General features: G+C 37.5%; 1 protein-coding gene across 2 annotated transcripts; it reads right to left on the reverse strand.

Annotated features, from left to right (window-relative positions):
- Positions 1–6,506: 6,506 nt before the first annotated feature.
- LOC132151260 (GATA-binding factor 2-like) lies at positions 6,507–13,406 on the reverse strand. Of its 2 annotated transcripts, none has more exons than XM_059559373.1 (5): positions 12,595–13,406; positions 11,195–11,737; positions 10,155–10,297; positions 7,586–7,711; positions 6,507–7,319 (listed from the first exon to the last, which is right to left on the reverse strand). In XM_059559373.1, exons 1-5 carry the CDS (start codon positions 12,848–12,850, stop codon positions 7,086–7,088), a joined length of 1,302 nt encoding a protein of 433 aa, XP_059415356.1. In that variant the 5' UTR covers positions 12,851–13,406; the 3' UTR covers positions 6,507–7,085. The 2 variants fall into 2 exon arrangements, with proteins under 2 accessions (XP_059415356.1, XP_059415355.1); XM_059559372.1 differs by having other exon boundaries at positions 10,155–10,300; positions 12,595–13,405.
- Positions 13,407–17,513: the final 4,107 nt, after the last annotated feature.

Consider the following 17,513-nt stretch of genomic DNA (forward strand, 5'->3'; position numbering starts at 1 on the left):
GAAGCTGCAGATTGTCTCCTTCCTGACCCTGGACCTGCACTGATCTTGAAATGAGCTCAAAGAGGGGTAAAGTCACGCTCTGTGTTTGACTTACCACTAACATTAACATTATCAGCTTCATCAGCATGGGCAGTTGGCATTTGTGTGTGTACATTTTTAATTATTTTCTTTGATCTCATGGATTGTTTCCTTACGGAGTATTTTCTCTCCCTCTTAAAGCACTCTCTTTAGTGTCCGTGTGGACCCTGCAATAGCACTTGCTCACATGTAGAGGGCATTAGTATCCCCAAAGTCAGTCCAGTTGTAGTCATTATTCGTTTTAAAGGTTTATTTAACCAATAATCAAAATTATGTAATTAATAACTCACCCTCATGTCGTTCCAAACCAGTGAGACCTCCATTTATCTTTGGAACACAGATTAAGATATTTTAGATTTAGTCCGAGAGCTCTCAGTCCCTCCATTGAAACTGTGTGTACGGTATACTGTCCATGTCCAGAAAGGTAAGAAAAACATCATCAAAGTAGTCCATGTAAAATCAGAGGGTCCAATAATAGCAAAAACTACGACTTTATTCAGCATTGTCTTCTCTTCAGTGTCTGTTGTGAGAGAGTTCAAAACAAAGCAGTTTGTGATATCCAGTTCGCGAACGAATCATTCGATGTACCTGGATCTTTTTGAACCAGTTCACCAAATCGAAATTAATTTACTCAAACAGTACACTGACTGAACTGCTGTGAAGAGAGAACTGAAGATGACCACCGAGCCGAGCCAGATAACGAACAAAAGATTGACTCTTTCACGAGTCAAGAACCGGTTGCATCGGTTTTCGGATCACCAGTAGTTCTTTCGGACAGTAATAAACCGGTTGAAGAAAACGGTTCACCGGTTCTTTTGCGCTCAACGTAATGGCGTCATTGGTGATGATTGCCCTTGATTCAAGCCTTTGGTTTACCCGCGCTCATAACATTAGCACAGAATAAGTTCAGAATCAATCATCAAAAGAATCAGTTCGGTTCAGATGCTCTGTGTCAGTCTGCTTCACGCTGAATCACACATGCGCAGTATCATCAGCTCCTCAGTTCTCGAATCAGACACGTCTGACAGAAACGGTTCTTGACTCGAGAACGAGTAATTATCTGGCTCGGCTCGGTGTTCATCTTCAGTTCTCTTGAGACATGTTTTTCCCAGTCCTCTCAATTCCAGATGTGTCCCAATTTACCTGAATTCACCCTATTGTAAATTATCCATATTTCATAACTCATATAAATATATTATTTGCTTGAATTTGTTTAGAAAATTATGACAATTCTGTATGGATTTTTTAGTCCTCTGTGTTTTTACTTCTTGATGATGTATGTCATGCAGATGCATTACATGCAAGCAATGAAAATCATCCGTTTAGTCTTGATTTGTAATGGCACACAGTTGCCAAAATGCATCAGTCGTTTTTTGCATAGTGGTTTTAATCTCTCAATGAATCAATAACTTGTGCAAAAAACATCAATCCTTCTATAAATCAATGGGCTACTGCTAGGGACCTAAGTACTACTAATCACATAATTTCCCTTAGTTGAGCTTTTAGCTGAACATAGTGTCTCTGCATTTTATAGATTTGCTCAAGTCTCTGGGTGAATGAAAAGTTTAGTGCATTTTAGTGTATATTTTAGTATATATATTTATATATAATTTATTTTTATTATCTGAGGTTCACTTTTGCAAGAATTAAACACATCAACATATAAATATATACAGTACAGAACAAAAGCTTGGACACACCTTCTCATTCAAAGAGTTTTCTTTATTTTCATGACTATGAAAATTGTAGATTCACACTGAAGGCATCAAAACTATGAATTTACACATGTGGAATTATATACATAACAAAAAAGTGTGAAACAACTGAAAAGATGTCATATTCTAGGTTCTTCAAATTAGCCACCTTTTGCTTTGATTACTGCTTTGCACACTCTTGGCATTCTCTTGATGAGCTTCAAGAGGTAGTCACCTGAAATGGTCTTCCAACAGTCTTGAAAGAGTTCCCCGAGAGATGCTTAGCACTTGTTGGCCCTTTTGCCTTCTGTCTGCAGTCCAGCTCATCCCTAAACCATCTCGATTGGGTTCAGGTCTGGTGACTGTGGAGGCCAGGTCATCTGGCGCAGCACCCCATCACTCTCCTTCTTGGTCAAATAGCTCTTGATGCCTTCAGTGTGAATCTACAATTTTCATAGTCATGAAAATAAAGAAAACTCTTTGAATGAGAAGGTGTGTCCAAACTATTGGTCTGTACTGTATATCATGTTTTCCTGTGTGCTGCAATATGTTGTCTTCACAGAGTCATAAAGTAACACATTCTTATAATATAAAGGTCCACGTCCATAAAAAAGCACACTCATTTAAAAGGGTGCTTTGTTCCGGTCCATTATCCCACTTTCCATCCTTTCTTTGAATGCACTTTATCTCTGTCACCCCATTGTTCTCTCCCACCTATTCTTTATGTTTCCTTTGTATGGGCTTTTATGTCCATACAACCTTTATCCCACACCCCCCTTTCTTCTTATTTTCCCTTTCTTTGTTCTGCGCTTTTCTTCCAGGTCAGCAGCATTGTCACTGTCTGCTGAAGAATTTAACTTTGTCACACAGGTATTTTGTGTTCTATGTGTATGTCTAGATCATTCGATGCATATGAGTTTTAAAATAAATGGATAAGAGTATGAGTCCATCTAACGTGGTAGATGCAAAAGTTATTGTTTTAGATGTGTGCCGCCAATACGTGTTAAAGGCTAAAGATTGTAACCTTTGCCCTTTGAAGTTTACATGTCATTGTTTAGGAGTGCATCAAACTGTCATTTTATGTTTTTGGATCAATTTGTCAAGACGGACACTTCAATATGAATTGCTAGACCATAAGAAAGGAAGTAACAGAGGTCAATCTGTTTCGAACAGTTCAGGTTACGCTCATCCACTGTCCGATTAATTGTTCCAATTAGCAGGGCGGTAAAAGCCTCCCACATCCCTTACTGAAGAGACTAATAAAATTAGCAGGCCCTCCATCTTATCTTTGAATGATAAACAGCCAGCTATTAGATTACAGCTATTAAATTAGAAACAGGCTCTAAACAAACAATTATCTGAATGTAAGTGTGGGATGGGTAAAAAGAGGGTAAAACAGTGTGTGTGGAGAGAGTTTGTGGATGCATGCAGACTTTAAACATGATGGTTCCATTTACTTGTAATAAAAAAAGTGTTATGTGTAATGGCTTGAATTAGTTTGATAACATCAGTACATTACATTAACAGAGCATAACAACCATCAGCCTCTCCATTTAAACCCATTTTCCATACTTATACATATTTTACATTTAATGTACACTAAAATCCATAATATTATTGTGGCACATATGTGACGTCTGGATCTGCATGTATTTAAACATTTTTTTTAACTTATAGATAAACTTAACACAATTATGCTAATTATAGTTGATGTTCTAATGACCCAGCTGTCACTCAATACATCTCTTGGGTTACTGTAACAATGTGAGACCTATTCTACCACTAAGCCTCTTGGTTTTTTCATTTCAAACAATAAAGACACAATAGCAATTCATGGACAGAGCATTACGATTACACATTACAACATTATGTTGTTTAAAAAGTGTGTCCAGATTTTGCTTGTTCATGATTTGATTTCTCAAAAGTATCAGTATAATCTATAAATCTGTATCTTACCTACACAGCTCTATCCATGACCCATAGAGGTTTGCAAAAATTTGAATTTGGTTTTGCACATGAATTTGGTAATTGACTGAATTCTCTTCCACATCAATTTGATTAAAGTGCTATTTATTATATATGTAGCTTGATATAATGCAGTATTTTTTGTTTAAAATGTATTTCATTAGACATGTGAACTTAGCTTATTTTATTGAGATAAAATACATTGTCTATTGATTTCAGGCCTTCAATATGTTATCATTTGATCATAGTCTCATGATTTAATGAGCATGTCTGTATTTACTGTTATTGAGCCAGATAACTTGTAACAGTGTATTAAGACTCAGTCCCCTCCTGCCTCCGGCCTACTTTCCTGCCTCTAAGGTTTCTCTCAGGACAAAACCACTAGGACAGGGAAAATAAAAGAGTGGAGAAAGAGAGGAAGGAAAGAGAAGTAAGCAGATCTGTTACCCTGTTCCAGTAGGATGGCAGTAATACACATACACACTCTCACACAAACCACCTCACACCACACAAACTGTCCCTGGAGAGGGGAACTGAGCACTCACAGTTGGGTTGTCATTTAAAATAAGTGATTGTTCTAAGACAGAGGATGAATTAATTTACCTGTTATACAGGAAGATCAGGAGAAGAAAAGACAGACTGAAAGGGGCTGAATGTGGCTTGGCCGGTATGGGAGCGTTCTGTTGTGTCCCAGTTTTCAAACAGACTGTTTGCAAACAGCTACATCTGTTAGGTCAGATTGTACACACATAGTGTGATAATGTTGTTAACAAATATCTATACAGTAAAATAATATACTATATACACACTAGTGTTCAAAAGATCAGGGTTATTAAGATATGGTAAGATGTTTTTTGAAAGAGGTCTCTTTTTTAACCATGGTCGCATTTATTTGATCAAAATATATTATTGCTATTTTAAATAACTTTTTGCTATTTTAATATATTTTCAAACATAATTTATTACAAACCCGATTCCAAAACAGTTGGGACACTGTACTGTACAAATTGTGAGTAAAAAAGGAATGGAATAATTTACAAATCTCATAAACTTATATTTTATTCACAATAGAATATAGATAACATATCAAATGTTGAAAGTGAGACATTTTTAAATGTCATGCCAAATATTGGCTCATTTTGGATTTCATGAGAGCTACACATTCCAAAAAAAGTTGAGACAGGTAGCAATAAGAGGCCTGAAAAGTTAAATGTACATATAAGGAACAGCTGGAAGACTTACTAGGTCAATTGGCAACATGATTGGGTATAAAAAGAGCCTCTCAGAGTGGCAGTGTCTCTCAGAAGTCAAGATGGGCAGAGGATCACCAATTCCCCCAATGCTGTTGCGAAAAATAGTGGAGCAATATCAGAAAGGAGTTTCTCAGAGAAATATTGCAAAGAGTTTGAAGTTATCATCATCTACAGTGCATAATATCATCCAAAGATTCAGAGAATCTGAAACAATCTCTGTGCGTAAAGGGTCAAGGCCAGAAAACCATACTGGATGCCTGTGATCTTCGGGCCCTTAGACGGCACTGCATCACATACAAGAATGCTACTGTAATGGAAATCACAACATGGGCTCAGAAATACTTCCAGAAAACATTATCATGAACACAATCTACCGTGCCATTCGCAGTTGCCGCCTAAAACTCTATAGGTCAAAAAAGAAGCCATATCTAAACATGATCCAGAAACGCAGGCATTTTCTCTGGGCCAAGGCTCATTTAAAATGTACTGTGGCAAAGTGGAAAACTGTTCTGTGGTCAGACGAATCAAAATTTGAAGTTCTTTTTGGAAAACTGGGATGCCATGTCATCCGGACTAAAGAGGACAGGGACAACCCAAGTTGTTATCAGCGCTCAGTTCAGAAGCCTGCATCTGTGAAGGTATGGGGTTGCATGAGTGAGTGAGGCATGGGCAGCTTACACATCTGGAAAGGCACCACAACCGCAAATGCATTTGCTAATTAAACAACGTGGCGCTGGATGGGAAAATGCGAACAAGACTGAAACTAGCAAACACACTTGCCCTGCGCCTTGCGTCGCATTGCGTCGGGTGTATGATAGGGCCCTTAATTTTTAGATATTATTTAAAGATTTACTTTACATATAAAATGCATGATCTATAAATCAACACAACTTTGAATACATTTACATGTACTCCATACTTGTTTTTCATTTACAAAATTGTACGAATGATTTATTTGATTTCACTTGTCACGGTTTCAGTTCTGTCTGGACTGTTTTTGTTTGCACCGTCTCCTAAAAACAAACCACGAAGACCTTCTCTGCTCTTTCGCTTTTATCTCTCTGGAGATATCTTATCTTTTGTCCCTCTGGAGTCCTGCTCTTCATTCACTGCTTCAGTCCTGTCAGCATGCTGATAAGTGTTTGCAAGTGCACCAGAGTTTAAGGCCACACGTGTCTTTTGGATTGTTTATATACAGTACAGACCAAAAGTTTGGACACACCTTCTCATTCAAAGAGTTTTCTTTATTTTATTTTTACTTTGAAGAACCTAGAATATGACATATTTTCAGTTGTTTCACACTTTTTTGTTATGTATCTAATCCCATATATAATTCCACATGTGTTAATTCATAGTTTTGATGCCTTCAGTGTGAATCTACAATTTTCATAGTCATGAAAATAAAGAAAACTCTTTGAATGAGAAGGTGTGTCCAAACTTTTGGTCTGTACTGTATATTTGTAACATGTCAATTTGATAATGTTTTTGCAAATAAGGCAAGAACTCGCACAAAAAACACTGTTTAAATCATTTATTAAATAAAATGTAAAACAAGCACACAGTAAAAGTGTATTAATGTATGTGTTAATGCATGTGTGTACAGAAAATATTAATTGATAATATTGATGTTGATACTAGTTTAACGCTTGAAAATAAGAACAAAGAAAAAAGAAATTAGAAAAAAAAGAAATATAGTTATATAATGGCAAATGGTTTAGGGACAGGTTTATATTATCCTTTTTTTAATGCAGGGCTGCTTCTAATTCAGTTGCATAAGGTGCAGTGCTATAGATGACATGAAGAGGCATAAACATTTTGGAATTGTGATTATATTTAAATAAATAGGGGTTATTTATTAATGATAAGCTGTTAAACTCATGGTGTACAACAGTAGGATTCTGGGTTGGTTTACATCACATTTCAGAAAACCACAAAATAAAGTGCAATATTTTAAATCAAGAATGAGTAGAATTTTGAGATTTGCATAATGAACATTTGAGCCTGAAACATTAACGAAATGTCCTTGACCTGAACATTAAAACTGAAGAATGCAGTTAATGTGTTCATTAAGTATAGGATCTTCTACAAGTGTCTCTCAGCCCATAGCAGTGACTAAGCTGCTGTGACTGAATGCGGGATGTAATTGGATTGATTGGGTCATATTAAAGGGGTGGGGTATGTTGGTGATGTGGCTGAAGGTGGATGGTTTCTCATGCACACAACTGTCAAATTGCTGAAAATGTTCTCCTCTCCTCTTCTTAAGTTTGCCTGACATTTTCCTATTGCGTGTCTGTATCCCATCTTTCTTCATAGTAAGTGGACGGTTCACCTGAATCCACAAACAAATATAAACACTGTAAACTAGATTATATAATTATTATTCTATTTAATGTTTTAAATATTAGGAGGATGGACTGCATGCATATTCAACAAAAAAAATTCTGAACATTTTTAATGCAAACAATGGATACATTATGGAGACCACTTAAAAGTGGAAATTCAACATGTAAGCAGCAATGTTATTCTGTCATTCATTTTGGTGTAGTCTGTATATAGGAAGTGTTACGGTAAGGCTACACAAAAACATTTACTCACATTATGTAGTTTGTAGTATAGACCACAGGCATTACAGACAGGTTCTCCATTGGAATTACGTCTCCAAAGTGTGGTGGTCCCTGTCTGGCAGTTGGCACAACAGGTACCTGCTCGTCTAGATGCTGACTGCAACATAAAACACACATAAAAAGAAATATGATATAACACATGGTTGATGGGAAGTAACTGAGCAATGAGGAAAAAATAAAGCTTGTGAATGAAAATATGGTTGAACAGGAAAGAAAGAAAAAATTCCAAATTAGCAAAGCCTGAAGCTATGCAAAATTTGGTCGGCCTGGCATTAAAGGTGAAATTACAGTTCTGATACTGTCAAAGATTATATTCATATTTGTCTCATAAAATAAAGACATTAAAAAAGATTTTCTGTCTATGATGATGAAATATGATATTATAAAATAACATTTAAGATTTACAAAATTAATTACAAAATATTATCCATCCATCCATCTTCTTCCTCTTATCCGTGGCCGGGTCGCGGGGGCAGCAGTCTAAGCAGAGAACCCCAGACTTCCCTCTCCCTAGACACTTCCTCCAGCTCTTCTGGGGGGACACCGAGGCGTTCCCAGGCAAGCCGGGAGACATAGTCTCTCCAGCATGTCCTAGGTCTTCCCCGGGGTCTCCTCCCAGTGGGACGCGCCCGGAACACCTTCCCGGGAAGGCGTCCAGGAGGCATCCGGAACAGATGCCCGAGCCACCTCAGCTGACCCCTCTCGATGTGGAGGAGCAGCGGCTCTACTCTGAGCTCCTCCCGGGTGACTGAGCTTCTCACCCTATCTCTAAGGGATCGCCCAGCCACCCTGCGGAGAAAGCTCATTTCGGCCGCCTGTATCCGGGATCTTGTCCTTTCGGTCATGACCCAAAGCTCATGACCATAGGTGAGAGTAGGAACGTAGATTGACCGGTAAATCGAGAGCTTCGCCTTGCGGCTCAGCTCTTTCTTCACCACGACAGACCGGTACATCGACCGCATTACTGCAGAAGCTGCACCGATCCGTCTGTCAATCTCCCATTCCATCCTTCCCTCACTCGTGAACAAGACCCCAAGATACTTAAACTCCTCCACTTGAGGCAGGAACTCTCCGCCAACCTGAAGTGGGCAAGCCACCCTTTTCCGACTGAGGACCATGGCCTCGGATTTGGAGGTGCTGATTCTCATCCCAGCCTTGTATTATACAGTAAGAGAAGTAAGAATATAGCATGTGTATTGCTTTAGTATTATAATAACATTATTTTTATTTTTAACATTATTATTAATATTATTTTTATTTAATACAATACACCAAACTTAAAAATATATACACCTATAATAATATAATAATAATAATAATAATAATAATAATAATAATATACACCTAGAAATAAGAAATAATCATTCTTAATAATAATTAAATAAAGAAACGATGATACTGACTTCAGAATCTTTACTTTAAGTTGTCTGTCAAACTCACATGTCAAACAGAAGTACGCCCTCAAACACCATAAATTCACGTAACTATAGAGATATAGTAGATCCTCAACATGCCAAAAGAAAATACAGCAAGAAAACAACCGCAAAAGGAAGTATTTTTGGGTCTCACAAAATTATCGGTACCAAGCAGACATCCTGCCAAGGAAACAAATGGACCGAGCTGTCTCTGCAGGTGCTCTTTCAAATATACGACCTGTAGCTGATGCAGAAGCACTCGTCACACACTGACTAAAGAATAAGACCCCAAGCTAGTCAGCCTAATTTATAGCTAATACACTTTAAATCGAGGGTCACACAAAATACAGACGCAGTCACTTTCAAGTTAATTTATTACATTTCCCTCCAGTGACAGCCGTTCTGCAGCTGCCCTGTGCTTAACCATCACACTGGACTTTCATGAAAATGAAATTGCGATCAGTGTCCACTTATTTATAAAATCATGAAAATGTTCAGCTTATATTTGAAATTCTGAAATTATTCAGCATAAACATATATTTGGTGGAGAGGAATTAATAACATTACAATCATGGAATACATAAAATGAGGTAAAACGATAGGTGGGTGCCTGGAAAGAAGTATCTGATTAAGATGGTCAAGTTTACACTTGACATGTTAATGAATTTGAATTTGTTACTTGCTTTTTAAACCCTTCAATAGGGCCATGGAAACTCAATGGTCCATTACACACCCAGACACATGCCTTTCACTCTTCTTCTGTCCTTCTCACGCCATTGTCTGTACACATTCTCTGTCAGTGCATGTCATTCTTTTATGTGCCTCTAGGACTGGCTTCTATTTTCACTGTAGGACATGTGTCCTAGCAGCAACTTTGATGAGTTCTGTCCCATCGTCAGCTCAGACCAAGATGTAATGCAGCAGACATCATACATTACACGGGCACAATATTATAGAAAGTGAAATACTACACCATTACTACAGTTTTTCCTTATGTGGTAATACTGTCTAGAGGTCCACATTCATCAACTGTTTAATTTTTCATAAACATAAAAAAAATTATTTCTTCTCTCTCCCTCTCTCTCTATATATACACACACATTGACATTCCCAAAATACACTTACCAGTTGGCGCTTGGGTCTGATGAGGGGTCGGTTCTGGCCATTCATTTTGTGATATAGACCACATGCATTACACAGATAATGACCTGATCCATCTCTCCGCCACAAAGGAGTTGATGTAGCTCCACAGTTCACACATTCACGCCCTTCTGGCACACATTATCCACAGAGATGCACAAAATGAAAAAAATGAAAAACAATGTAAATAACTTATTCATGCTGACTATATTTATTATGCACAAATAGACAGATAATCAGATAAATAGACATTTGTTTTATGAATATGCACACTTTCATACTTTTGGGATATCTGTCTTCCAATTGGGTCTACCAGTAATTGCCGTCATTTGGTGTGTATCTAATAAATAACACCCAACAGGAAGCAACAGTATTCAAAGGCAAGACAACTTATTTAATTCATTGACTTCATAAATTAAAAGTTATTTCTAACTTTTTACATTAAAGTCATTCCTTGTCAAGTGTGTTAAACCGAACCTTTAGACATGGCCCAAAACAGTTCTAAATAAATATAATACTAAATTATTATTTATGTCATTCTAAATAAAAATACTTATAATGCAAATTATGTCATTTGACTAATTATTAAGCATTAATGTTTAAGCTAAAATAAAACTAATTAAAATTATTTCTGAATATATGTTATTGAATATAAAAAGAATCTATCGTTACCTATGATATATAAAAGTAATATGTGTAGTCAGATTTATACAGAATATCTTTAGATAATAATATTGAATACATTGTTATATATTACAATAAGTGCATTTTCCTTTATTTCAGTCCTGAAAAACTGTACCTACTGCAACAAAGTTGTGTCAACACATTACAGTGCCCATGTTACACGTATTTATAATTTATTGCAATACTAATGTTTGCTTCATAAAATAATTATATAGTAGAACATGTTTATTTGGTTTGAAATTATAGCCTATATGAAAACTATATGTTTGGTTCATTTACCGCTAGACAATTGACCAGTTTTAAGTTCCGCTGTTAATATGAATTATGAACTCTGAACCTACCTGAGAAAGCGTGGCTTTTACTTTTGTATTTTGACGTCATGTTGCTCGCGCTGCTCCCAAGCAGACTTCTGGAATGAAACACACTGCCTGGGTACTCGTGTGCTCCAGCTAGTGCGTATTCAGAAAATGAAGGTACATGAGCTGTAGTTTGTGCCAGATTGCCACGGATTGGTCTAGAGCACTCGATCTTCATCCCGTCGACAAGAGGCAGATGGTACTTCCCAGCGTCCCTCACCACAGAACAAGCAGGGTCAGGGGACGCATCTTTGGGTGGAGTAGGGGGCAGGCAGTAGAGCTGAGGGCTGCAGTGTTGCGTCATTGACAGGCACGACATCGAACCCGGGCCATGCGCTCCGGTGCCCGTGTACAGGCCGTTTGAGCTCTCGGCAATTGTTGAATGAAGAACTGCTTTGCCCAGGTGGTTGACGGCCCATGTACTGTGGTGCTGGGTCACCGGAAAGGTCGATTTGCTGTTGTCCAGGATAGAAAGACCTTGACTGTGGATAAGGTGAGATCGACACATTGAGCCACCCGTAAGCCGTGCTGCCAAAAGGGGAAAAAAGTACACGTGCATTGGTAAAAGTAAGTTCGATTCTAATTTTTCCTCCGCGTTTGACCACACTTTAAAACTGTTTTAAAAACACTAGGCCTAGATAAAAAAAGTAGGTAGACTAGCCTACTGCACAATCCAAATGAAGAAACTCGAAAATGTTTTAAATCGCAGCAAAAATAATTGACAAATTAACTTGTGGGAGGCCTTTATTTTTAGTGAAGAAACGAACAGAAAACTATCAATTTGGGATTATTATTAACATCTCGGAGTATTTTTAATAGGCCTACATCACATATTTTTAATTCAGCAGAATATTTTTCGAAACGAAATTTTGTTATAGGCTATGATGCAACTCTTTCTTTTCTTAAATAGCTACCTTAGTTAAAACATTAAAACATAAATCTAATGTAATACAGTCTATTAATATTATCCAATATAATATAACAATTTAAAAAGTAAAATATAAAAATAACAATATTTGCAAATTTATTTAATTTGTAGGCTATTTGTAAATACACTCAGCACAATTACAATGAGAGAACAGTATGCGCAAACTCAAACCATTTGAGTCGTCAAACTGAATTCGAACTTGTGTTCATTGAAATTGATATCACATAATTACACAATAACATTATGTATAATAACAGCAATATAAATCTAATAATGGTGGAAAATTAAATCTGTTTGACACTAAAGGCTAAGGCAGTAATGTGACCCAATAAATATGACCTACAGTTTTAGAAAAAATTAAGTGTTGCGGTAAAAAGCATTTCCTTAAATCTCAAAATTGTGCCAAAATATAACACTGAGGAAAAAAAAAGAAAAAAAAAACTCCAGGCCTACTCACCATGCGTTTGACTGTAAGACATTCGTGCACGAGTATGGGAGTGGGACCCTTGTGTGTGATAATAGGGGTTTCCTTGAGAGTCCAGATGACTGAGAAATACATCCACCTCGTCTGGTGGCAATAATGGGGTACCTGGCTCCATATATCCCGAACTATGTCCTAAACCAGCGTGTGGAGACACCGATTCTGAGGTAGCAATTAAAGCTGAATGATGAGCATGCATCATCCATCGGGTTTCCGCAGGGAGCTCCATCATCTGTAGAAGTTTTCCCGTAGGACAGGAATGCAAACTTTCGTATGCGAAAAAAAAAACTTTACCTTTTTTTCTTAAGTTAGCTATTCCAAGTTCATCCAGTCCCAAATATTGTTTTCTTGAATGTCTTATAAGTCTAAATGACTGAGTACACCTATGACAGCGTAAGTTTAAATGGCTATATTATTAAATATTAAATCAGAGTTAGTGCGTCTCTTGTGTGACAGGAGCATTAAGTCGCCGGGAGCGTTGTGACACTTCCCCACTTTCAAGGTGCAAATACCACAAAAATTCCACTACAGCTGATTACCTCAGCTATATGTGCTGGTGTACACTGAGATAGATCCTCAGATAATGTTCAAAACAAAATCCTATGCTTCGGGCGAAAAGCTGAGGTAAAAAAATAGTCCAAGAAGAGTAACCGACCTTCTTTATCTCGTCACTTCAGGACACGCGACAACGGTTCAAAAGGCACTTGTGCATACGAGGATAAGTGTCAGAGTGATAGCCACAGGTAGTCACACCAGCGACTAGTCAAAAACCAGTGTTCAAAAGAGTTGTATATGAGGCAGAGGCAGAGAACGGACTCCTCCCGTCAGCATAAATGACTTTCTAGCCAATTGGAGTTCACTTTTTTTACAGCTTGACACCTGCAACTGCAATTTACCCCATGCATCTATTTATCCATTCGTGGATCCAACCACGCCTCCTTGGCTGCAGGTCTGCGCTGCTAGTTATTTCACATTTCACACAGTAGCATCTTGTTGCTTCCCGGGAATGAAGAAGTCATTGATTGTTAACGATTTCAGAAAACGATGCATGTTTACACTACGAAAAAAATTGTGTACACATTTATAATATTTATAGATAATTAATATTTAAAAACTACATATAATGCAAAAAATACAAAGAATACAGCCCGTATAATGCTGGCTTTGAAATTGATTTGAGAAAATTAAATCGAAGTTTATGAAACTGATAGCCTATTAAAGTAGAAACCTGCATGCAGGTGAGATGAGTACCCCCCACCCCACCCCACCTCTACGAAGCAATACAACGTCCTCCATCGACTTCTCCCGATCTTTAATTATTCAGGGAATAAGTTTCTGGCCAGCGCGCACGTATTGTCTGTCTCGGCAGATACTTCTCGTGCGCGGTCAATGACAACACGAAACCGCTGACCACCTACCCTGACTCTCATAAGATCTTTCCATCACTCTGAGCGAGAGAGCGAATGGGAGTCAGGCAAGGTGAACGAGAGAGAGAGAGAGATGACATTGCTTCATAGACATTGCCTGCCGCAGCCATTAAAAAAATAGAGAAATGTCATTTTGCATGCTTTATGAAAATCGATCTGTAAATGAAATATAGATATTTGTTTGTTTACATCCATCCTTCTATCATGATCAAAAAGTGACAACTTCAGATAGATAGTGCTTAAACATAAATTTCACATAAATTCTGTTTTTTAATTGTTTTTTTTTTAAAGGCTAATCAAAAAGCTTTTTAATGCTGTTCAAGAAGGTAAAAAGCAGCATTGATCGTTTCCAGTATACATTTTAAATATAATGGAGTCAGTTCTCTGTGATGACTAACTGCTCCAGTGGGCAATCGTTGTTGTTGTGCTCGTGCATCTTATGGAGCATCTGCTCAAGTTTAAACAAATCTAAAGATTTCATAAAACTTGTATGATAAACATGTTTAACCTGGAACTCTCTCTTATTACATTTGGCTTTCTCTCACTCTCTCTCTCTCTCTCTCTCTCCACTTGACAGCATAAGCTCAACAATGTAGCCCATGATTGCCCATTTCTTTCCTCCACAAAAGAAAATCAGGAAGGCAGCATTAACAACATTGCAGTAACAATCTGTCAGTTATCTTTTCCCTTTCTCAGGCAAAAGAACAGTTATTACCAGTCCTGATTTCCTGATGAGATTATGAGTGTTTTTCTTGACCAGTATGTACATTTTTTGTTTTTGTTTTATAAATCCTGCATTGTTAATTCTTTTTTATTCTCTGAAGACTGACCTTTTACAGTAATTGAAGGACTTTTATTGTGAAATAAATAAATAAAATCTTCTATTAGAATTATTTTCCTTTTTGACACAGTTGTGAAATCAATGATGTCTGAAACCATACTTTTGTCCCGATTTGGACAATGTGGAAATCATAAGGATTTCATTGTGTGTGTGTGTGTGGTTGTGTATGTGTGTGTGTGTGGGTGGGGGGTGTATTTGTTTGTGAATGTCACTGAATGTGTGTGAAGATGTTGTAGTGTGAATAACAATTTCCCCCTCCCATACCCAGAATGCCTTGCAGGCCTGGTTTTCACCACATCAGGATACATGGCTGCTGCCTGAATTCCGGTATGAAACGGAGCGCTGGTGCACCGCAATCTGTGTGAAAGATGGACAGGTGCTGTAACGGACACTTGCTTTTACACACATGTAACATTCATTAAGTGCAACCATGCAGTTCCAATTCCACCAATTAATTTCATGCCACACACACACACAAACTTTATAGTCAATTATCCACTCTGTGCAGACAATTACCAAAACATTATCACACATATTAAAGCTGATGCTTCAAATTTCAGCCAGGACATTTTCAAAATTAGCATACTTCAGTCTTAATTTATTAATTGTGAAGATGCTAAAAATGTATGCCTGTATAAAATCTTTTAGAGATGGTGTCAGGTGTATTTTGTGATGCTAACAAGTAAGTAGTTCAACCTAATGGACCATTGAAGGTTAATTAGCCAAAGGTAGATTCCAGCATCTTTTTAATCATAGTTGGGAAGCCCTAGCATGGAGTTTCCTGTTTGTATCATGTGTTTATAGGCAAGTAACATTACAACTTTATTCTGACATTCAGTTGAATATTTATACCCTTAAATGAATATTATGGCTAAATGAGATTTCTAAAAATTGAAAAGTGAAAGTTTACAAGATCTCAAGCAAAGTCACTGCTATCCATTAGTGTAGTGCCAAATTAAATAAATGTATGAGCATGTTTTGGTTGTGTACGCCCATGACAGTAGGACAAAATTAATAGGAAAGAAAAGTTTAAGCTAAAAAAATTTTAAAAAAAGGTTTTAGTGAATGGTTGGGACAAGAGCGACTCAAATCTTGGATCCCAGGCTATATTTTTATTCATAATTACATTAGGTGATACTCAGCAGTTGTTCCCCTGTCCCCATTATATTAAGCCATAATGGACTTCTATTAAGAATCTGCTGAGATGGCACTAAGCATCTTTAGCATGCTTCAATCAAAACAAAAGGACTGGAGATCAGATTTTCAGTCATTTTTAACTCAAAGCCGCCATCTTCTGGCCATTTACGGCTTCATGGAGCTTCAGATAAATCAATACAATTCTCAACACTCAGCCTCCCGATTACTTCAGGCCATGCTTTCCCATTAGTCTGCCTGATAAGCATAAATAATGACAAATATAGATATATGCTGTCTTATTTAGATGATAAAAAATACAATATAGCAATGATTACACACATTAAGTAGTTGTTCAACTTTAAAAAGGTCTGCTTCTGATACAAATAGCTAGATGTGGAAATTTCCTTGGGGACAAATGCACTCTTTGTTTTAATTACTATGTGCAGTATGCAAAAACATGTGGTAAGAGAGTAAGTGTATGTGTGCACGAGTGTTTTCAGCTTTAAGGGGATGTGCTGGGTAACTGTTGCCCGCTTTGGGTTTCCGGACTGGGTGCCTGCAGACAGTTAGTCCCCCCTCTCCCTCTCCTTTTATCTCTCTCCCCATCACTCCTTTTATCTCCTTGTCATACAAGCCAGGCACTCAGCCAGGATACTGTGGTAACAGCCAAGCTGGCTTCTGCTTCACCATAGTGATCTTGTTGGTGGAAATGAGAAGAGCAGAGAAGCCTCCTTCAGTGTGAGTAACTGTATATTTGTTCTTGATCCACTTGATTCATTCACCAGCTAAACAAGCAAGGTGGCATATAATGGACTGAATATCCACAAAATAAGAGGACTGTACTAAAGCCATCCACATTTGTGGCTGAACTTCAAATCCTTATGGTCTGTAAATACTTAAAAATATGCCATTATAAAGTTGTGTTTCTACTTTATAAGATACAGACCATTGAGAGCAAAAACATCCCCAAACCCCTGTGCAAAATATCCCATGTTCTCTGTGTTCTGTATACAAAGGCCTGACAGAACTCATGCAACAGTATGGATAAAAATGCTGCAGCATGAGTTTGTGTGTTTTTAATGTGTATGTAAGTGAGTGTATGTGAAATATCATATCTGGTTGGTAGTCAGCAGATCATAGGCAAAAGGGTATTAATAGATACTGACAATGTGTTGAACAGACTTACATCTATTTGTGAAAATGGCTAAAAGGAGCAGATTCAGTAAATTCACACTCCCACTGTTTGCCCTCTATAACACACACACTTTCTGTCTTTCAGGCATCAGGGATCAGAAGGCTGTCTTTTTGTAACCTATAATGCCATGGGACTGAAATCTCAACACTCTGACCACAGTGGCTTACAAGAAACCCTTTGCTTTCTTTGCCCCGAGACCATACAAAGGTTAGAGAAAGGAGAGAATCAGATAGGAGTCTGATTCACGTTGCAGCATACAGTGCTGCAGCTGGATGAGACGTTTCGATGTATCACA

This window comes from Carassius carassius, chromosome 10 (assembly GCF_963082965.1).
Source record: "Carassius carassius chromosome 10, fCarCar2.1, whole genome shotgun sequence".
In the NCBI taxonomy this organism is placed as follows: Eukaryota; Metazoa; Chordata; class Actinopteri; order Cypriniformes; family Cyprinidae; genus Carassius; species Carassius carassius.

What these genes read in the sequence shown, in the direction of transcription:
- LOC132151260 (XM_059559372.1), bottom strand. Translation starts at nt 12,850, where the DNA reads ATGATGGAGCTCCCTGCGGAAACCCGATGGATGATGCATGCTCATCAT. An exon ending in TAAAAGCCACGCTTTCTCAG is followed by an intron (nt 10,301 to 11,194) that starts GTAGGTTCAGAG and finishes AATGTGTGCCAG; the next exon opens with AAGGGCGTGAATGTGTGAAC. An exon ending in TCAGACCCAAGCGCCAACTG is followed by an intron (nt 7,712 to 10,154) that starts GTAAGTGTATTT and finishes TTTATGTTGCAG; the next exon opens with TCAGCATCTAGACGAGCAGG.